Genomic DNA, 23,315 nt, shown 5'->3' with positions numbered 1-23,315 from the left:
CCCATTACTCCTAGTAATATACCTCTCAAGCCATTTTATATTCTTCTCTTTGTACTTCTCTGATTATATAAATAATTTTATCTCCTCCCTTTCTATTTTTCCCAGAATATTCATGATAAGCATAACCCTGCCAATAGAATTGGAGTGTATTATAAGCAGAGTTTCAGAACTGGAGTAACTTTTTAAAAAGCAGAGACTGATGAATCCCATAGGAGCAGGTGATATGCCCTTCCCATAGCAATAATCAGGGTAGTTTTGATTTTTAAAAATGTTCCTTCATTTTCTTCCCTTAGATCATTCAGTTCTGTCATTTCTGGGCCACTCTCTCCTATTACTAAGACTCCCATGAGTGAAAGCCAGATTTCAATAACATCATCCTTCTAGAAGGGAATTTTTCTCTCTCCTCGGTGATGATATCTGAGCATATACCTGCCATCATACCTGGTTATTTGATTCTATTGTATTTATAAGCAGTTCTCTAACCTGCTGACGGTTGTCACTTAGGAGCCTTACTGGTGGTTTTCCTTCCTTCTGCTACACTCATCAAATTCTGCCTCATTCCTGCCACCGTATGTGGTGGTGGTGTCCCCTGGCATATGGCTAGCCTACAAAAAGGATTTTTGAAAAAAAAGAAACACTGTCTGATTGAGATTTATATATACGGGACCTTGAGCATCAAGTTTCATACTCTCTGCACCAATGGGATAACTAATTGTCCTTTGTTCTTTGGGGATAATTTATACTTTTCTAAGAAGTAATTTTATTAAATATTATGTTATTTTTTATTGTTTTAACCAGTGACTGAACCCAGCAGTGCTTAACCATTGAGCCATAACCCTAAACAAATCCCTTTATTTATTTTGAGAAGGATCTCACTAAGTTGTTTAGGGCCTCACTGAGTTGCAGAGGCTGGCCTTGAACTGATGATCCTCATCCCCCCCGCACAGCTTAAATATTATTTGCTTTTGATGAATTTTAATAATTTTTAAACATTTTTATAATCTTAAGTGCAGTTCTTACAATGATTACCTTTTGTTTATATGTAAAGTATCCATTCATTTAGCCAACCTCAGTGTGTTCTAGTGGACACTACCCTGAGTGCCTTCAAAAGGAAAATGAACCAAGAAGAGTCTCTGACAGAGATCAGAGTTCAATAGGGAGGCCAAAAAATGAACATTTACCTCTTATACAATGTGAAACATGCAGAAGTAGAAGTTAAATGAACGCCAATAAGAGGAAAACTGAATGCTTCTTGAGATGAATCAGGCCTCTTGGGACATCATATTCGGTGTTGTGTCCCTCAAGCTGGGCTTTAGAGACATTAAGTTTCATGAGGGGAGAAGGAGAAAAAGGAATGCCAAGGGCAGAAACCTCCCGCACAAGGCAGCGACACCTGAAGGACTTTGGGGAACAGCCTGGGATTCAGATATAGGGCAGGGGACAGACATACAGCCAGCAAAGCAGCGGTGCTCTGAAGGGGGACCAGCCGTCTAACCATCCAGAGGAGCTGAACCCCACAGTGATTATTCTTTGCTTTTGAACGTGTGTTTTTAATGTGTGACTTGGTGGTTCATGGTGAGTTAGACCAAGAGTCCACCCTGAACTACTCTTTAGATTCTCGGCCCCATTTCAGTGAAGTCCCAGTCTCTGAGTAGCATCCATTGTTCTGAAGCTCACCACGAGGTTCTGATTCACAACCTGGCTCAAGATCCTCTGACTCAGACCCCTCAACACGTGGACAGGTTCATGGAGGTTCCCAAGGAGATGCTGTGAAACTAGAAAGGGGAACCCTCAGAGTCAGTTTTCCCTTACACCGGGCAGGACTCCCCCAAGCTCTGTTGCTCTTCTCATCCCCCCTCAAGACCACCCCGGCAGCATTTAAAGTTGCTCGAGTCACTCCTGCATGCTGATGAATCCCTCAGCTTCCTCTCCTGGCTCTATACTTTCCCTGTGGCCACCATCCTGACCTTCAGGCCTGGTGTTCTTCTGCCCACAGCCACACCCTGCTTCTGCTCCTGCTCCCTCCCATTCAGCCTAAACTCGGCCCCACTGCACTGCCCCGCCTTCCCTGCCTCCCAGGGTCTCGCCTTCCCTGACTTTGCACATGCTCCTCTTTTTTCTGGAATTTCTTTCCCCACCTACTTCTCTAGCATTCCCCTCACCCAAGCCTGTTATTACAAAGTGCTCACATCTGGGAAGTCTTTCATGCTCTTCTCTGTCTGGATTAGAAGCCATTCCCATGTGCTGCCATGCTATTTGTATAGAATTTGTACAACACTTTTTAATTTGTATTGTCTGCATTAAAACAGTGGGCCTTTTAGGAATTGACTTCATTAGTTTCTTATCTAGTGCATCTAGTGCCTAACCATGCTCATAGTATAGTAGTTGTTCAATAAAATGCTAAATATGTTGTTAAATATACTGATTTAACATTTTGGAACACCTGTAATATGCTACCTTCCATTTATTGAGTATTCAGTATGTGGCTAGGTCCCACAGGTTCCCCCAGTTAGGTAGTGTTATTTTCTCGTTAATAGATGAAGCAACTGAGGCTTTGAGAAGTTGAGAGAATAATCAACACTTAATTGATCTTTCAGATGTCTTTGAAATTGATATTTCACACTTAGTCTGAATTAGGCCTGAATGCTCCAGGAAGTCCAAGAATATTCTGCGTTCTTTCTTTAAGTTAGGCTGTAAAAATTTTAAAGTATAATCATATAATCACTCAATTATATTTATCTTATAAAGTACTAGCATTATCAGTTACATCTAGTATTTGTCAAGGATTTTAAAAAATGCTGTTAAAATAGTAATTTTTTCCTAACTTGTATAATTTTGCTAGCCCTCCAATTAAAATAGAAGCCCAATAATTCAGCCTATTTGAGAATTAGGAGAGACCCAATGATCAAAATCAACAGATTATGCTACAAACCCCAACTCCTGATCTTCTCTCCCCGCTGAAGAACCTCTTGAGCCAATAGTTTGAATATCCTCCCTAGGAAACCTGCTCATAAATGGAAAAATTGGCTGATTCGACTTTCCCCACCCACCCGCTGCCTCCTCCCCGCTGATGAGCGGTGAAGTGGCCTAATGACTAGGTCCAGAGGAGAAGAAGGCAGAGCAGAAAGCTTGAATAATGCACACACGGAATTATCAGCCCCTGTGTGATGGAGTTTTCTTGGGCAACTTCTTTTCAGAGTTCAGCAAGTTAAAGTCCTGGACGGATGCACTGTCTCTGGGTACCCAGAGGAGCCCGGTTTCCAGTGTCTGCCAGGACCTTTGGATGCAGTGGTGTGGGCTGGATGGCTTGTGCTTCTGACAGGGACTCCAGAAAAGGAGCTGGGAGAGCTCACAATGACACAGTTCCCTTTTCTGTTGAGAGTCAAGCAGGCAACGGCCTTTCAGTGCCCTTGTCTGTTACACTGAACGTGATACAGGCTGAAAGGCGCGTGTGTGGCAGGGGCGGCCCTGGAAGATAAGCGCAGCGATGAGTGGAATACGAAGCAGCCAGGCTTCCGTAGGTCCCACAGGGGAATGGTGTTGATGGCCCTGGGTGAGCCACCATCCTGGTTTGCCCAGGACTGAGCAGTGTCCTGGGCTGTGAGACTTTCCCTGCCAAAACCAGGACAGTTGTGGGCAAACCTGGATGATTGGCCATCCTGTGAGTTTAACCCAACTTTCCTGAGCTTAACAAAAGGGCATAGTCGGTGGAAACCATTTCCTATTGTCTTGACGTCCGTCTGACTCATTGAGTGACTGAGGGAAACAAAGAACGCAGAATATTCTTGGACTTCCTGGAGCACGCAGGACCCTGAATGGACCCTTGTTAGTGCTCTCCTCTGCCCCACCTGCGTCTTGCTCCCACTTGTCTGGTAGCGCCTTGGCCTGCTCCCCAGGCCCATGAGGTATTTCTTTGTTCTCCGGGTTCTGCCCCACCCCTCCCCCTTTGCTGCTGCTGTAATAACTGCAAGGATTAAAGAGGATGTACAGTATGTACTTTCTCCTACTTTGGCACTCGCTTCCCATGGCTCTGCTTAGATGCAGCTGGCTGAGCTGGGGCATTAGGAAGCCTCCAGGGGACCCACAGCTGAATCTATCAGGTCCCCCACAGCAGCTGTTATCTGAAGTGACAGCAGCAAAGGAAGGGTGCAGCTCGGATGTGCAGGAAGAACACCAGACAAGCCCGTCTCTGCTCCAGAGGGTCTAAATCAGCCCATCTGCATGTGGAGCCTGGTGATTGTGCTGGAGAGTGCGGGAAGGGGAGGAGATGGTGCTTTTCCACAGTTATCAAGATAAACAGAGCAGCCAATGCTGTCTGTGCAGCTGTTTCAGTGTGAGGATGAGCTGAATTAGTTTATTTTCACTCAGTGGGAATTAACACATCCCCTTTTTCTTTTGGGGGGGGGAGAGACGCTGTGGATCTTAAAACCACTCGACAATTTGAATCTTTCTGCAGAATGGTGATAATTTATGGGATTGTCCAGACATATCCTTGCTTGGATATTTAATTAGTGAAAAACTAGTCCAAGAGATAAAATAGCTAAGTCATCTGAGATGACCGTTTGTAGACCTGGTAGAAGGACTGGGACAAGAGGGGGTGGAGGAGAAAATAGGATTTCAAGACAAGTGGGAAGAAGGAGTTATAGCCCTCAGGCTGAAAATGGGGAAGGAAATGAGGAGACATGGTTGATATGTTCTGTGTTACTATCCTAAGTGCCAGACTGTTTCAGTGGTTGTACCTTGGTGGCCATGGCAACTTGGAACACCCAGTGTCTCTGTCTTGGTGAGTCCAGCAAAAGTCCCTTCTTGGACCCTTGCCTTTACAGGAATAACCAACAGGATGGACCTGCTCTTGTGCAGAACTGTTAAGGTTGTGGTTGATGATGGCAGGTTGACTCAAATCAGTTTTTACTCTTTTTCCCAATAAAACTCATTTAAAATAACAGTAAAGGGAATTTCTTTTAGGTGTAAACCCACAAATACAAAGAAAACGGTAAGAGGAGGTTGTCGAGTAGATGAGCAAGTGCCTAATGATTTATTAGGCCCAAGGGGCCTTGAATCCTAGGCTGTGGACCTAAAGGCATAGGAGCTAATGGCCCCAGCCACTTTGAAGCTGCCATGGCAAAGTGGGCAGAAAGAGCTGCCAGGAGCAGGACGAGGAGCTCTGCGCCCTCCCCCGCCTCATAGAGCTTTGGCTGCTTCTGCCCAGCCCTGATGGAAAAAATCAATTCTAGCTTGAGAATAAAATAGAGGTTCTCTATACCAGGTAAGGTAGCGGCACAGTTGAGAAAGGCTATACCACAGCAGGATTGAGTGGCCATATGCTGAGATCCCCTCTAGGTAACACGCCCATCACCCACAAATACTCCCAGCGTGTTTCACCACTTAGCTTCTAGGAGTGCAGTAGTCAGACCTGCATCTTCCATGCAGGGGGTCAGAAACATCTTCCTAAATAATCTCACCAGCCCAAGAGGGAAGAGCTAACAAATCCAGAAAGTGGGGTTTTCCTGACAGTTGACCTAGTTAAGTAATTCTAAAGTAAAACTAAAAATCCATAAGCCTCGGTATAGTCTCAAAATTTCCTGTTCTATTTCTAGTTTCCTACCTTACAACCTGCTTGAAAACCAGACATCTTCAGAAAACTAATATGAAACATACTAGAACAACAGGAAAACATTATAGGGAGATGAAAACTTAAACAATTCCCTACTCTCCGTAGAGAATTAAGGTACATATGGCAACCCTAGACCAAATAGAAGGTGCATAAAAAAGAAACATTTAGAGAATATGAAGTATGGTTAGAAATTTAAAATATTAAAACAAAAATGGAAAACTCAATAAATAGCCTAGATGAAGAAGATGAAGAACTCTCCCAGGAAGTAGAACAGAACAACCCAGTTTGGGCATAAGAAAAGACATAACTGCAGTTCAAGACTAGGAGGCCCCAAAGTCTAAAACTAAGAGTCTCATAAAAATTAGAACAAATCCAGAGGAAGAAATGAATAGCAGTAATTCAAGGAAATTTACCTACATAGAAGTCTGTGGGTTTCTCTAGAAACCTGCCATCTATGGCAGGGCCCCTCTGAATGCCCACCACATTAGAAGAAAATAAATTTTTATAAAGGCATAGCATCATGAAATTTTCCAATACTAGGGATGTGGAGACAATCGACATGCTTCCAGAGCAAGATATGGTTTAAAAAAGAAACAGAAAGAAACCAGGTCACATATCATAATGCCTTTTCAGTAACCGAACTAGAAGCTTGACAGGCAGGAAAACAGTACAAAGTTTGAAGGAAAACTATTTTCAACTTAAAATTCTGTTCCCAGCCAAATTACCAATCAGGTCTGAAAGCATGCTAGAGATACGTTCAAACAAAGTCTTAAAATTTTCATCTTCTAGAAGCCATTTTTCAGGAAGCTTTTGGTAGACACATTCCACCAAAATGACAGAACAAACCAAGAAGGAAGAAAGCAGGAGCTGCAGGGTGTGGGCTGGTAACCTGTGAGAGAGATCAGAGCCATCCCCAGAAGGATGGCAAAGACAGACCCTAGACAACAGCTCGTGTCAGGCGTTGAGGTCACCTAGACTTGACTGAAACTGGTCAGAAGGCTGGGGAAGATGTCCTGGAAAAGAAGGTATTTCTAGAAATGGCCTGATGCATCAGAATGTCTTGAGAGGAGTGTAGTCAATGAAGGGAGACTCACAGGAAGGAGGTGAATTCGTGTTGAGTGCATACAGAACTAAGCAAAATAAAAATCAGCTATTTTTAATTCTAACAGGGAAAAAATTGTGCAGAAAAGGAAAGTACTCCATGAAGTAGTCCTGAGAGACATCTACACATTCACAGTGCAAACACTGTCTCTTGATCCAACTGAAGTTACAATACAGTATAAACTAGGTGTAGACGGGGACACATGGAGAGGGTGAAGCTAAACCCCCATCTTATGTCACAGTAGATTGAACAGTACAGCCTAAAACCAGGATCATCAAGAAATAGCACTGGAAGCATGTTAATTATAGATGTGAGATAAACCCTAAAATAATAAATTAAAACAGGTAATGGTGTCTGCCTTGGGGGAGGGGGGGAAATGGAGCATGGAAGGAGATTTTTTATAGTAAACCTTGTCAGCTATTTGACTTTTTAAACTCTGTGCATGTATAACCGTACTTTAAAAAAAAAAAAGGTAAAAGAAGAAAAGCAGTTCAGCTGGCCTTGTTTTGTTTTAATAAAGAGGCCAAGCCCCACAACAGTACCAGTGACTATTAGTAATGGAATAGAAGCTTACTATTTATTTTTAAAAATATACATGCTACTTGATGTTCATTACACTCATAGGTTTTTCTTTTCTTGAATTTCTTAAACACGTGGAAGGACTGACATTTCCTTTCTGATCGCTGTCTTAGTGCTAATGCTGTACCAGTAGAGTCTAGGTCATGAATGATTGAATCCTCAAGAAGCTTTGAGGAGGGAATTTTTTTTTTTTTTTTTTGCCAAACTTTTCCACCTTCCAACCTGCTTGCTAATCCACCAGAAATATGGATTGGGGGCAGGCTTCAAATTGAGCTTCAGCAGCGCATAGGATTCCTAACACCAAGCGTGAATATGGTGAAAAGTCTTTTAAGATGACTGGGCTGATTGTGGGATTTGAATCTGTGGTGTCTGCTCAGCCCCTGCTGTAAACAACAAATTCTCTAGAGTCCCAGAATAGTGCCACTTGGAGGGTCTTGCTCTTTTCTATTTTGTGTGTATTTAAATTCTAACGTATTGACACATTTTAGCAGAACATCTCTGATACCAGTAGTTCTGGAATTAGTTCAGTAATCCTTCATGCTATTTGGAAACCGGAGTACAGGCTTCCACAGCAAAATCAGTCATACACTTCAACTTCAACAATCCCTGAGATGGTGCATTGTACATATCCATATCAGTTTTGGCATCCAGGACAAAAGATACTTGTATGCAGCTATCCCTCCTGTTCATGTTTGTGTGTCCTGCCTGTTGGTGATGCACATTCTTTTCCAGTTTTCTCTAATATTTTATCTGCTTTAACTTCTCCACCTCTTGTTAATAGCTTTCTGCAGAATTATACTGATGCTTGAATTCCATGCTAAGAAGATCTATGAATCTTTTTATTCTTGTTTTCTCTTTCTTTCCTATTCTTTTCTCTTAAATAGAGGTACAGAATTTCCTAAGTGGGAAAGGAGGTTCCCTGAAGTTTTCTGTGAGCACTGAAGAGTCTAGGTATCCCTAGTGGGACTTGGAGTTGGGCTTATTTCTGAGTGCACTTCAGTAAGTTGTCTGAGGAGCTGTTGCCTGAACATGGGTTTCTTTATATAATTGCAAAGAACACAGAGGCTTCTAGGACCATTATATTCTGTTGCTCCTTGAAATCTCTAGCCTGAAGATGAACTTGTATTACTGCTATATGTAAGACTGTATGTCAATGCAATATACATACAGTATCTGATCTTGAATTACAGTGTGTGCAGTTTGAGTTTTCCATGGAAGAAACAGAGCATGCAAAAGTTGCACATGGGATGTGTTCAGAGTTGTTAGCTTTTGTTTTAATTCCAGTGCTAATTTCTCAGGAGTCTGAAATGGAGATTTGCGATTTCCTCGCTCCTGTGCTTTCTTTATTACTCTTAGTTATGACAATTAGTTTTTGCTTCTGTTTTTTTTGGCAATTCTTATTTCTCAGGGTGATCAATGTGTACATTCTTAGATTCGCCTCCTTGGAGAGAGGCAAATTCTTTTTCCTTCTATTTTCCTTCCTTTCTCCTTTATTTAATCCTGTATTCTAAAGGAAAGAAAAAAAGAAAAATGATTCCTTCAGCCCTTAAAATGTCGTTGCAATAAATGGCATACACCGTAGTCTTAAGTTAAAGAAAAGAAAAACTTTCCTCACCACCATGATCCCAAAGCAAGAATGTTACAGGTCATAGTCACCAAATGGGTTCTTACAGATTCATAAAGAAACTAACAAATTTAATTTTCTTCCACGCTTTCTCTAGTGCACAGTTCCATGAGGCTCATTTGTCTATATTCGTGGAAATATGCAGCTAATTGGATAAGCTGAAAAAGATAATGCAACCGTTTTAAAGATAAAACTAGTGAAATTCTTTCCCCCCGCCCCCAGCATCATGGGCTAGGGGAAAAGTTAATGAAAAAATGCCAATGTTGAACTTTTGGTAATTTAGTTCTGTTTCTTAAAATATACTTTGTGTTTGTTTCAAATGTTTTATTGAGTAATAAAATTGGTTAACATTATTCCCACATAAGAATTTGTTCACATTAGCACGTAACAGAGACAGAAGAAAGGACTGGTTTATTTATATTTATTTCTTCTCTCCCTCTGTCTGTCTGTCTGTCTGTCTCTCTCTCTCTGTTCGCTCCCTTTTTCCTCCCCTCTTTCTCACTCCTTTCTTCCCTCCTTCTTTCCTTTTTTTTTTAATTTTTATTGGTTGTTCACAACATTACAAAGCTCTTGACATATCATACTTCCTACATTAGATTGAAGTGGGTTATGAACCCCCAATTTTACCCCAAATGCAGATTGCAGAATCACGTCAGTTACACATCCACAATTTTACATAATGCCCTATTAGTGATTGTTGTATTCTGCTACCTTACCTATCCCCTACTCCTCCTTCTTTCCTTTATTCATTTTTCATTTTATGTACACTACCCCCCATTTTCTCTTTATAATAACCTTGAAAATTACAATCTGAAAAAAACGGAAAGATGAAAAGCAAAGTAAACCATGAAATAAATATTTCTTCCCATGAAATTCAAATCAGTCCCCTTTTTAGATCATAAGAAGCCTACATAATTAGGGTTTTTTTTTAGTATACCCTGCTAAACACCCATGATAAGTGTACTATGTCCACACCTCAGACTCATTTCCATTAGAGCCGTGCTTTTCCTCACGGCTAGGTGTGCCTTCCCATTTGACCTGTCTTTTATTCTGGCAGGTAGAGGTTTTATTACTGTCTGCACTTCTGTTGATGGAGTTTGCTTTTAAAGTTCTGTGCTGAACAGATCACCTACCAAATAGTGGATAATTTCTAATTTTTTAATTTGTTGTTTGTCTCCTAATACTAAAGGTAAATTACATAGAGAGGGATTTGTCTCTGTTATCCAGTCCTGTAACCCAGACCTAACACCAGCAGATGACACATGGTAAATGTTCAGTTAATACTTGTTGGATGGGTCATTGATCATGGGGGTCACGGGGAGAAGGGGTTTATTTCTCCTTAGCCACATTTGTATTGTTTTGGTCTTTGAGTAGGGACTTCCCAGGGAGAAGGCCTTTTGAAGTTCATGCTGCTAGATTCAGGGTTTTAAGATTAAGCTACCATAAGTGAATTGATAATAAGCTCTGCTCTCCTCTCTACCACAACTGCCAGTGCAGAGCCTGAGACTGAGAGGAATTAAGGAGTTTACCTCAAATTTTATATTTGAGGCTAACATTACAAAGCTCTGATTAGAACCCAGGTCTTTCTCAGGGCTTTGTGTCCGAAGTCATAGAGTTTGACATAGTTTAGTCTTGCCTTCCAAACTGTACTGCAAACTTCAGATCCAGGTTTATGCCCTATCTTTCTAGCCTATTCCTCGCAGGGCTGAGCATAATTTATTATACCTAATAGATGTTTAGTGAATCTTGATTAATAGTAGATTTACCTAGGATACCTATAAAGGGCTATTGAGTGGTTAATGTAAAAGCAGAAAATTTAAATGAATTAAATAAATTTTAGCACTTATGTCATTATCATATGATTTCTATAAATACTGCAATTAAGTTTTATGTGATTAATTTCAAATATAATTTTATAAGTTGAAGGCATATTATAACAGGTGTTAGACTCTATTGGTGGGGCATGGCAGTACAAACTATTCAAAATTCATGTTTCCCCAATAAAAACAACAAATATTTATCTCTAGTGTTGGAGTGGCTTTCTGTTTTGAGAAGCACTGGGTTATGATGTATTAGTAATTATTCTTACCCATCTTATTCCCTCCATACACTTGATTCTATATAGCATCAATTCTCCCTGGAGACAAGATGACATCTTGTTTCATTTGCCCTTCAGGTTGAGCAGTGCAGGTGCTGAAACATGATTGCTCCCTCTGCAGGGCTGATGGCCAGACAGCAGCGGTCAGGGCTGCTCGAGACGGCAGCTCTGCTTAGGCTAACTGCACCCAGTGTTTAACCTTTCCATAATTCTTCTCTCCCAAATAAGCAAATGCTGCAGGGGCCCTTTGCTGAAGTCAGTAGAGGAGAATCTATAGCTCCACAGATCAGCCAGAGGGAAGGTTTTCTAAGAGCAACAAATCTTTTCTGTTGCAACATGCTTTTTCTAGAAGCTTTTTGTCATTCTGGCAGCAAACTCTTTTCCACTTGCTGCCTTAGCAACAAGAGCTGAAGTCACAGGCTGGGGATGTGGCTCAAGCGGTAGCGCGCTCGCCTGGCATGCGTGCGGCCCAGGTTTGATCCTCAGCACCACGTACAAACAAAGATGTTGTGTCCGCCGAAAAACTAAAATAAATAAATAAATTCTCTCTCTCTCTCTCTCTCTCTCTCTCTCTCTGAAAAAAAAGACTAAACCTGAATATTCAAAATTACAAAATATTGCTTAAAAAAATTAAAAAAAAAAAAAAGAGCTGAAGTCACTCCCCCTCTAGTCTATGGTTTGATTATAAGAGCACTAACATTATACCCAGGACTAGGAGAAAATATCATACTGGAGAAACCTGGTGTCATTACCTGCTTCTTGGTTTAGAGAATTATTTATGTACATTCTTAGTATCTCTTTGAAGGGAAAGGTCAAATAGAAGGACTTGGAAATGGTGACTCCAAACCCCAGGTGGTCCCCAATCTCTAGTAAATGCTGTATTCTGGCCACAGCATAGAATGTTTTTTTTTTTTTCCCCTCAGAGTTCTCCATAGCTACATGGGGGAAAGACCAAAATATTAAGGATCCCTCCTTGTGCACCAGTCTGAGGCCAATTAGTTTTCAGTATTCTTTGTTTAACCCAAAAATGTAAAGTTCAATTGGAGTATAAAACTTTGTTTACCAAAGAATAGGATTCTGATGGATTTTGACTTTAGTTGATCCCTTGAGAGCTCATTTAAATATCTCTAACCAAATTCAATTTTATCTTGTAATAGAACATGCCCAGTACAGACCAGCACATGACTGGAGTAAAGGTCAGGGGTCAGCTATGACCACAGATGGGCTGTGGCCCACCAGGGTGGGGCTAGAGAATCCCGGGGCTAAGGTGGGAGTGTGCCAGCTGCTGTTTTCTGAACGCTCTTTACTCTGTTGACAACCTATTGTGTTTGACTTAGACTTTGACTAGTAGCATTCTGACAAGAAATGATGGAAAGATAAATATAAGGTAGGGATTTATACCTTTTCAAGACAGATAGGGAATGCATTGAAATCTCCAAAGCAAAATGTCTCCAGGTCACAGTATTTTGGTTTCTCTCTGTAAGGAAATGCTTCCCTCCCCCCCCCCCTAATAAATTGAAACTCCCAACATCTGGAGTTTGCACATGAAAGAGTCCCTTCAGTGGGTGTGGTAGCTGGGCCATGTGGCCCTAATCAGCCTCCCTGGACTTCACCTTCTCTGCCAAAGAGGGATGCTTGGGGAGGTGAGCAGTGAGATTCAAATTCTAAGCCTGAATATGGTTAAAAGATTCTTCCCTTGCTTCCTCACGCACAGCTGAGGCAATTTTTTTTTTTTAAGACTAGGGAATCAGAGCAGAAAATATCATGGAGTCAGGAAATCTACATTCTGAATGACGCTTGCTTCTGTGGCCCATAGTGCCCATACTGAGCGACCCTAAGAGAAGAGGGAAAAGACCCCACTTGAGTTGGTGAAGTCTGCTCCTTGACCTGAGTCTTAATGGATGTGCCACTTTAGCATCCACAGTCAGGAGTCTCTAGGTCACTGTGATGTCACTTTGAAAGGAAATGCTATTTTTTCCTTTGTAAGTTAAAATTCCTAACTTCTGGGGTTTGGGAGTTACTCTTCTAGACAACCAGTATGCTCCAAACCTAGAAATTTGGCCTCTAATAATCTACTCTTAAACTTCCTCACTTAGCCGGGCAAGGTGGCACATGACTGTAATCCCAGCAGCTCAGGAGGCTGAGACAGGAGGATTGTAAGTTCAAAGCCAGCCTCAGCAACTGCGAGGTGCTAAGCAACTCAGTGAGACCCTGTCTCTAAATAAAATTCAAAATAGGTCTGAAGATGTGGCTCAGTGGTCGAGTGCTCCTGAGTTCAATCCCTGGTACCAAAGATAAATAAATAAATAAATTCCCTCACTTAAGTACCCTATAAAGTTCTCTTATTGACCTCTTTTTATACAGAAGGAAACTGAAGTTCAAAAACGGTTTAAAAACATTTATTTTCCCCCAAGTGACACTCCTAATTGTGTGGTGGGACTAGGCTGCAAACCTGTTCTGTTGGACTCTAAAGCCCATGCCATTGTAAAACTCTACAGTACCCTTCAGTTTTAGCATGCTGTCCTTGGAGGGCTTAGGCTTCATTTCATTAAAGAAGACAGAATCCCTTTCACCCTCAGCCTCACAGCTCCAAGAGACTTTGGTATTGAAACATCCTGTTCTGAATTGTGTTCCGGGTCCAGGCTCTGTCAGCCACTTGAAGACAGCTAACATAGGGAAGGCAGGAGAGTGTTAGAAACAGACTGGTACACTGGGGCTCATGCGGACAGCACTCGTCCTCCTCGAACTGGCCAATCTGCTCCTCTCTGCCTTCCCCAGCACCATTTAAGTTTTAATTACCTTCCAACTGTCTGAGCTGCTGTTGAGGACTTCAGAGAGAACAAAGGATACCTGTTACAGTTTTCAGCAGAACTCCTCTCTACACACTGATGAAGTCACTAGCTGCCACTGCCCTTATTACCAGGTTAAATCAGAGTCTGACTGCACTGGAGAGAAGGAGGTGAAAAGGAAAAAATAAATAAAATAAGCCTTAGGCTTTACCTCTTTGTTATTCAGGATTTCTTGTGACAGAAAAAATATGGTACCTACTTCTGTTTGGGTGTTATGACCAGGTTTTGCTTTATTTCTCAAAAAAGTAAAAAGAGGGATCTCTTCTATCCTTAGCCCTCGGGTTTTCAGTGACTCAGATGGTAATAACTCCTCTTCAACCTTCAGGATGCTCCATTCTGAACCCCATTAAGGTAATATGCTCACAATCAAGGACAGTGCCTGTGCTGCCTACCCAAACCTGTCATTCCCCAGGATTCAGGGCACTTCCCCAAGCTGGACAGGGCCTCTGCATGCTTAATGTAGAGCTCTCGACTCCCTCCACCATCCACTGAAGTTAGGCCATTAGTTGAAGTGATTTGCAATTCCTAGTCTAGAACATGAGTGTAGGAAAAGGTCCAGGATATTTACAACTTCTTCCTTGAGGAAAAGGAGCATGACTGTCTATATGCCTCTCCCTGAGTGCTCAGCTGTCTGCCCCGCCCCCCACCTCCTCTCCTCTCCTTCCTTGCTTCCTACCTGGGGATTGGAACCCAGGGCCTTGCAAATGCTAGGCAGTACATAACCACCAAGTTGTATCCCCAGCCCTGAAGCGTGACTTCTTTCTTTCAACGGTTATCATTTTTTAAATGTGTATTTTTATAAGATTATGCCATTTTAATAAATTATGCTATAATTTGTAGAAACTTAGAAAGTATTGTAGAACTAGAATAATCAAACTTGTTATGAGCATTACATATAGTGGGCTAATCAAGAAGTGTGATGTACAGCGGTGAATTGCTAATTTGACCTCAGAATTATGCAGCAGAGATAACATTATCTTCATTTATAGAACTTTTTTTATCTGGAGGCATCTCTTAGTGCTTTTCCAACCATATGTATTATTTTGTTTATTATCACAAACACTATCATTAAGGCTGTAAAATGCATTCCATTACCACTTTTTATTTTCAATTACTTTTAACTGTGGGAGTGGAGGTGGTGAGTTAGGGGAAGGTTGCATATTCTCTCCCATTCCTGACATTTGTACCAGGGTGAAATTTGGGAAATGACTATTAACTAAACTTGGAAAGCCTGATTCCATACAGGGAAAGAAAGGAAAGAAAGAAAGGAAAGGGAAGGGAGCTTTGTAGCATCCCCTTAGGTCAGTATGGGCTGTATTTGACCTTAGAACACCAAGGAGGGAAAGGCCCTGCTCTTCACTGTTGACCACTTCCTGGCTTACTACTCTGCACGGTAGGAGAGCTGTCTCTCCTTGGGATGATGCCAGACCTAGGGAAGAGAAAAGTGATCTGATCCATTTCCACCAAACCACATTCCCTGCAAGGTCTCAGACAGCAGCACTCAGGCTGTCAGGGCCTGTGCGGTTGAAAATGCTATGCTGGTTGAGTTGCTGTGGGTTTAAGGAAATGGACAAAATTAGATTCTGGTCCAGGTGCCAGGTTTAACACACCCCTTCCCTTCCAGAAAGCAACCAAGGAGATTGTTGCTGCCAGTAGTAGATGACTCCACAATCTTTCCTGCTCAGACCATTAAGAACATATTTTAAATGAACCTACCTACTAAACCCAGTAAAATCAACACCTATCTGCCTTAAGGACTGAAGAGCGGAGATGAGGGACAACCTCCTGCTTAATCAGAGAGCTCTGATTCTTGGTGCAGAAAGAGTGGTGTCTCTCTGCCGTGAGTCTGAGCACACTGAACAGCCAGTCTAGGAGATAACATTAATATCAGTTATGAAGATGAGCGATCAGCTTGTGTCAAGGAGCAGATGGCTAAATGAGGTACATAGGGAATGCCCAAGATTCAGGCCTGAAGAAACAGGAGGGAAAATAGCCCATGATACAAAAACCCTAAATATAGTCTTCTTAATGTGAATTTTAAAAATCAGCTTTTACATTATACAGTTAACCCGGAGTGATGAGAAATGTAAGAAAATTACCAAATTAGTGAACAGCGATTAACTCAGAAGTAAAATTTTATCATCTAAATCGAAGGTTGTTTTACACACAGAGGGAAGAAATTACTAAAACCTTGCCCAGTCTGTCATATCCTAATTGAAATCTGTTCCTTTAATATGCCCCATCCTTCCGAGTGCATAGTTCGTAATTTGGAAGAGCATTATCAGTTAATCTAGTTATTTTTCCTGGTTCTTCCTTTGAGTTCCGTAAGACAGTGTGTGCACATTCCCTGTAGAATTATGTGACACTCAGAAGAGTTTGTCTGTTCATTAACCTGTGAACTCTCAGTCCCTTTGGAGAGTGAAGGGAGCAAGTCACTCCAAGGTTAATGCTTGTTTGTCGAAGATGAAGCCTCTTGGGAGATAGCGAAGGGTGAACAGGCCAAGATGCTCAAGACCTGCCCGGTGAAACCCTGCACCATGTGTAGATGCCAGATGTGTGTGGTCAGGAGGGAGGCTGCAGAGCAGGCTGGGCCACCTCTGCTGATCACTTCCTCCGGTCAGGAGAAGGCTTCCCAGCAGTCAGGTGGGGGGCCTGGCGTAAGTATATGGGGTTAACTTACTACTAGCACTTAGGAGCAGTACTAAAATAAGACACTGGGAAGGGTTTTCGGTAGTTTATTTGCATTTCTCCTTTTAAACAGGAAAGCAATATTGATTTCATGCATTTGTCTCCAGTGGATGAAATCTTCGATTGAGTTGGAAGGCATTTGATTTTGATTATGTTTGTGCACATGTGCACAGATACATTCCTAAGCCTGGGCCAGGTAGAAGCTATTTGCTATTCTCCAATGTAAATGTTTTGTGGACATACACGAGTACTGACATTCAAGGCTTGACCTGAACAGTACCTATCATGATTTTCTAGGTAAATCTAAGTTTTACTTAATTCTCTGGGAAGTGACATCACTCTGACTTTGCTATAATTATTTTAGGCTTAGTTAGAGCCAGCTGAGGAGGAAATTCAGGATCTGAAGTCAAGTTCAAAGTCTCCTTTAGTTCATATCCTGGTACACTATATGTTTAAATGAAGGACCTTATCCTGTTTATCCTTGGATTATGATGGAGTTCATTTTAAAAGATTTTCTTTTCTTTTTACCCTTAGATATATTCGAATAGTTGGGACTCACAATACAGTAAACAAGATCTTTCACATTGTGGCTTTTGAATGTATGTTTACAAACAAAATCTTCACTCTGGAGAAGGGTCTGATTGGTAAGTATTATAATACTTTTTTTGTTATGTATACTAAGATATTTTGTTATTCCATTAACTCATTATAATCAGATCTAAGGACTCTGGCTTAATGACAGGAGATGGCTTACATTTTTAGAAGCAGTCAAAATAGTAATCCCAGTAAACTTAAAGGAAAAGAATATAAATATTGTACTAGTAGTTAAGAATTCAAAATATTCTAGTGATTCATTCAGAATTGCAATGTAGAGAATGCTCTTGATAGCCAGGCAAAGGCTTTCATACCAAAGGCTTTTCTATAGTTTAATGGCAGTTGAGATTGGGGAGGAAGTCGGTCTGATATTGATCGGATGCTCATACTTTCTAGGCCTAAGACAGTATGTTGGCTTTTGATTTGGTATGAATGGTGTGCTCAGCTGTGGGAGTATCTTCCTTTCACAAATGTGTCAGGCCATATTTGCCCTGCTTAGCCAAGTTCACCTCAGGAAAGTGCCTGCCTATAATTTCAGTGAGACCCGAGTGATTGAACTGTCATTGCAAAAGTCAAGTTATTAGATGGGAAATACTGCCTGACCGATCTGTTGAAAGGTATTTTGAATTTTGGATTAGTTGTTTGCTTGTTTTCTGATGTGCTTGTCTTTGGTTCGTTGTAAGGTAATGCTTAGCTGGGCACTGTGTACAGTCAATCCCGGGTTGATGGATCACAGTGTATCACGAGTGGCTTTTCTCATTCAAACTACCTATCCCTCTTCTCTTTTTCCCATACTCACATGTCTTTACTCCCCTCCTGCAAAGATCATTGTTAAACTAAAGAGATCTTTGAAAATGTGTCTCTACTCCCTATGTTCAGAGGTAATAGGAGGTTGAGATGCTCCTGCCTCACAGCACCAAAACAGAATTATATGTCTTTTCCAACGGACTTGGTTCTCTAGACCATCTCAGTCCTGTCACTGTTGGGACCCATGTCCATATCAACGCATGTCCTGAAAACTTGGTAATGATTAGAATGGGAAAGAGGAGTGTCACTCACGGATGTTCACCAGTTCTTTGAATGGTCACAGCCTAAATTGTCCTAACACCTGTTGTGTCCTGTTAATCCTTTACTTACGGGAATTTGGGAGAATAATATTAATAAAGTAGCAGGAGTTAAAAATTTCCAGTGTATAGAGAACTTTTAGAGCTCAACTAAAACCATTGTTTTAGTTTTAACTTTGTTATGGATATAACTTTTAATATTAAATATCAAAGTTGATTTCTGTATTTTTAAGTAACTTTGAAAGTTAACAAGTTTGAAGCATTACCTGGTGTTACTGTTTTTTAACTCTGTAGGCTGTATAGGTTTGAGGAAGGGCCCTTCTTTTCCTCCTTTTCACCCAGGTTCTTCTGTAGACTGAAGGCCTCACTGTGTGTGTGACCGTGCAACCTGGAGAGTCCTCACTAACCAAAGTCCTGCTTATTCACAACATAGGGCGCATCGGGCTACTCGATTCAGCCCCAGGTGCTGCATTTTTTAACATTCTCCACAGAAGGTGCCATCTACTTAAATCAGTCCTATTAAAGTGTTGGAGGACACTGTAATTATCAAAGAAACAGGCCCATCTGGTGTGAGAGGCCATTATAAGAGTGAAACTCAGGATGAGTTGTAATAAGGGATACTGTTGTTGGTGTGAGTGTTTTGTCCTAGCTGAACCACTTGGTACTGTCAGAAGCAGTGACAGTCGCAGGCATGTCAAGCTCTGAAAGAAGATTGCAGAGATGCAAGAAGTGTTTCTGGAGTCTGGTTGAACACTTTTCTTTGAGCCCTTTTCTGTGATGGTCACAAGCTTGACTACAAAAAGCACTGCAATCATCCTCCTGTCATCGTCCCTCAACCAAATGGGAGCAGTGGTGCAGGCAGGCAGCTATATGTGTACACTTGCCAGCAGATGGTCTGCAGTGGGATCCCCTCTGGCCCTTCCTGGGACGTCTTCCCAGCTCAGAGCTGCCTGTGCTGGGCAGACAGGGAGGTGGCGTGAGTGTGAAGAAGTACAGGGGGATCTCATTATCCTCTGTCTGACATTGCAGCTTTGCTTCACTTAGAGAGGTGTTTGAAATAGTAATGGCCAGCTTTCCATGTTGATTATCTCAGGTGCATTTAGCGGCCCACAGATCCCAGCCAGCTACCCTGCAGGAACCTCCCAGAAAGGAGTGGTACTCTAGTGTGGACACTGGTGTGTCAGATTCACCAGGAGTTTTAATTTTAATTTATTTATTTTATTTATTTATTTATTTTGAGACAGAGCCTCACTGTGTTGCCCAGACTGGCTTCCAACTCCTAGGTTCAAGCAGTCCTCCTGCCTTAGCCTCCCAAGTAGCTGGGAACATAGGCGTGCACTGCCATACCCAGCTCAAAGTTGTTTTTAAGTCATAGATGCATGCTTCTTATTTCTTCCTATGTCCTGTGAAATATGCTATCAACCATTAAGAACCACTGATATCAACCCTGCATTTTCATGGCAGGAAAAACCATATTAAAACTAAAATAATATCATGAATAACTAAACAGTATCAAAACTTACTTTTATGTTTCTAGGTTCAGAACTTCCTTCTTTTAAGATACCTGGTCATCCTTTCATAATTTGATAGACTCCACTAATCATTTTTCTATAGGCCTTAAAAAATGACTTTAAAAATATTTGTATTTTATCGATTTTAATGTTTATGCTTAAAATATGTAATGATGCCAGAAAATAATACAAGTAAAAATAACTGCATTAGCCACCAGGCGTGGTGGTGCACATCTGTAATTCCAGTGGCTCGGGAGACTAAGGCAGGAGGATTGCAGGTTCAAAGCTAGCCTCAGCAACTTAGTGAGGCTGTAAGCAACCTAGTGAGACCCTTTCTCAAAATAAAAAATAAATAAAAAGGGATGGCGATGTGACTCAGTGGTTAAGCACCCTGGGTTTAATTCCTGGTACACAACGAACAAACAAAAACAAGGTATCAACTGCATAAGATTTTAGTCTTCTTTTCCTACCAAAGAGTTTGTTTTCTATGTTTGATGACAACATGTCTCTCCTCAATGCTACTTTACTTGCACAGTTTCATGGAGAAGCTTTGAGGTTCTCTAGGGTCTTATCCTTGGGACTGCCTCCGAGCTCTACCAAACTGTCCATCTTAGCTGCTGCCACTACAACCCCTTCTCATTTTGTGGCTGCTTCTGGATCTTGCTGGGACGTATTCTGTCCTGGGAGAGTAGGCCCATGATGAATGCTCCTCTGTTAGGAGGCATTTATAGAAAACTGTAAGCTATCTTAGCAGTGAGGCATGGAAGAAAAATTAGAATAGAATTGGCTACTTTTTATAAGTTTTTTATCCCACAATGTGTTGGAGTCAGATTTTCATTGCTGTGGCCAAAAGACCTTACAAGAAGAGTTAGAGCAAGAATAATTTATTTGGTTCACAGTTTCAGAGGTTCAGTTCATGGTTGGCTAACTCTATATCTCTGGACCTGAGGTTATGCAGAATATCATGGTGGTTGAGTGTGGTGAAGGAAAGCAGCTCAGGACATGGCAGCCATGAAGCAAAGAGAGTTCTGCTCACCAAGGACACAACATAAACTCTAGCATCACCACCCCCCGTGACATACTTCCTTCCACTATAACCTCCCTGTCTAAAGTTACCACCTAGTTAATCCACTGTGAATTAATTTACTGATTAGGTCACCCTTGTCATAATCTAATCATTTTCTCTGAATATTCTTGCATTGTCTTATACATGAACTTTCGGGAGACCTAACATTCCACCCCTGGTCCCCAGAAGTTTATGCCCATCTCACAATGCAAAATACATTTAGTTCATTATCAGTAGTTCCCAAATTCTTCCAAGATTCAGAGCAAACTCTCAGTATGAACTGCTATAAAAAAATCAAAATTAAGTTATATATATCTACTATGTAATGGCATACAGTAAATATTTCCATTCCACAAGGGAGAAATATGGGCATATAAAGAAGAGATGGAACAAAAGCAAGACCAAAATCCAGCTGGGCAAACAAGTTCTGTAGCTCTACATCCAACATCTGGGGCACATGGCATTGTGATGTTTCCTCTGAAGGGCTTGTGTAGCTCCGCCACTGTGGCTTGCTAGTTGCAGTCTGGCTTGTCTCTACTCCTGCAGCTTTCTCAGCAGTAGACATTCATGTTACTAGCATCTCTTAATCTCAGGGGTCTTCACCACAACTTTTGCTTCCTTTCTACTTCTTTGCTCATCACCCTCTCCGTGGCAGCCCACGGGGACTTTAAACTGCTCACATTTTTCCTGGCTTTTTAGGCCTTCCTTTGAAATTACAGTGGAAGCTTCCATAACCCCCTAACTTCACCATCCTACAATCTTGTAGAACTAGTACCACATGGTTGAAGCCAAGCTCTGCCAACATTTTGAGAGGTAACCAGGCTTCCAGGCACCACAAATGCAGCAGCCTCTGAGTTACTGGGCAGCTGAGCATGGTGAAAGATCTTCCTAGACTGCTGTGTGCAAGTAGGGTGCCCAAGTGTTCTTTTATGAAAAAAAATTTTTACTTTATACCCTTCATCCTGAGATGGATGTGGTCTTGCCAATTTCTGAGATGCCCTCACGCTGTTTTTCCTATTGTGTCTGGGTAAAGTACTCAGTGAATCTTTAGTGGCTATAATCTCACCCAGTTTTACTTGCACTCTTTTGGACAAACTGCAATTTTTCAAATCTTTCTGCTGTTTCCTGCTCCTTATTATCACCGTTAATTTGGCTCAAATCTACCAGCAATATCCATGCTGCCACTTGAGTGCTGTGCTGCCTTGAAATTTCCTCTGCCAAATTAATTAGGCCATCACCTCTAATTTCAGCCTCACAGTAAGTCTCAGGACATAAGCAAGATGCAGATTGTTGTTGTTGTTGTTGTTTTGTTTTTGCCAGAATGTAATACGAACGGCCTCTAGTCCAATTCCCATAGAGTCCTTTCTCTCCTTTGAAACCTCATAAGCCAAGTCTTTACTGTCCACAGGCCTATTGGCATTCTGGTTTTCTGTGCTTCCTCCCAAATTGACTATTAAACTTAGAACATTCTAAAACTTTTCCAGCTTGCATTTCTAAACTTTTCAAAATTCCTCTCTAAAACTCCAAAAGCTCTAGAACCACGTGGTTAATTTAGTAACAGAAACAGCCCCATTTCTCAGTATCAATTCTGGGTTTTTTACCCCTCTGTCACCAATCTTCCTTTTCACTGCATCTTGCCCTTACATTCACACAGAAAAAATAGTCCCCATTACCTGTCTTCAAGAACTATCAACTCACAGACAACCTAGTTAACTCTCTGTGACTTCTTCCTCCATCAGATTATTTTAGAGCCAATCCCAGACATCTTATTATTTCATCCATAAATATTTCATTACATATCTCTAAATATAAGGCCTTATTTTTGTAGCCATAATCATAACACTATCAGTTTCCCAAAATTGAATAGTAATTCCTTAAAAGTATTAAATATCCAGTCAGTGTTGAATTTTTCCTAATTGTTTCAAAATCTGGAGTGAGAGTGTTTGTGCTTTAGGAGTTGTTAAAATCAGAATTTATTAAAAAAAAAAGCAGGGCTAAGGTTGTGGTTTAGTGGTTGAGTGCTTTCCTAGCATATGCAAGACCCTGGGTTTGATCCCTAGTGCCATCAATAAATTCAGATAAGGTCCAACTTATGCCAATAGCTGTTATGACTTAAATATCTTTAAATCTACAGGTTTCCTTTCATTTATTTTGTCTCTTGTCTTTCTTTCTCTTCCACTCCTCCCCCATTAAAATTTGTTGAAGAAATTAGATTTGTCCTGTAGTTTCCGACAGCCTAGATTTTGGTCACTGAATCCCCATGGTAATGTTTAGCATGTTATCCATCGCTTTTCTGCTTGCCTCCCTCCCTCCCTCCCTCCCTCCCTCCCTCCCTCTCTTCATACTAGGGAATGAACCCAGGGGTGCTTAATCACTGAGCCATATACCAACACTTTTTATATTTTATTTTGAGACAGTGTCTCCCCAAGTTGCTCAGGATCTTGCTAAGATGCTGAGGCTGGCATTGAACTCATGATCCTCTTGCCTTAGCCTCCTGAACCACTGGAATTACAGGCATGCTCTACC

General features: G+C 41.4%; 1 protein-coding gene across 2 annotated transcripts in view; it reads left to right on the top strand.

Moving 5' to 3' along the window:
• Positions 1-23,315, top strand: part of BTBD9 (BTB domain containing 9) — a 404,071-nt gene that overhangs the window by 245,802 nt on the left and 134,954 nt on the right. For both annotated transcript variants that reach the window (XM_081294490.1, XM_081294491.1), the window contains exon 7: positions 17,089-17,198. In XM_081294490.1, the coding sequence (XP_081150616.1) occupies positions 17,089-17,198 (110 nt within the window). The remainder of the gene's footprint in view (positions 1-17,088; positions 17,199-23,315) is intronic.

This window comes from Spermophilus citellus (assembly GCF_964194105.1).
Source record: "Spermophilus citellus genome assembly, chromosome: 5".
Lineage (NCBI taxonomy): Eukaryota > Metazoa > Chordata > Mammalia > Rodentia > Sciuridae > Spermophilus > Spermophilus citellus.
The sequence above is the reverse complement of the archived record's forward strand: the minus strand, read 5'-3'. Positions and strand labels throughout refer to the sequence as shown.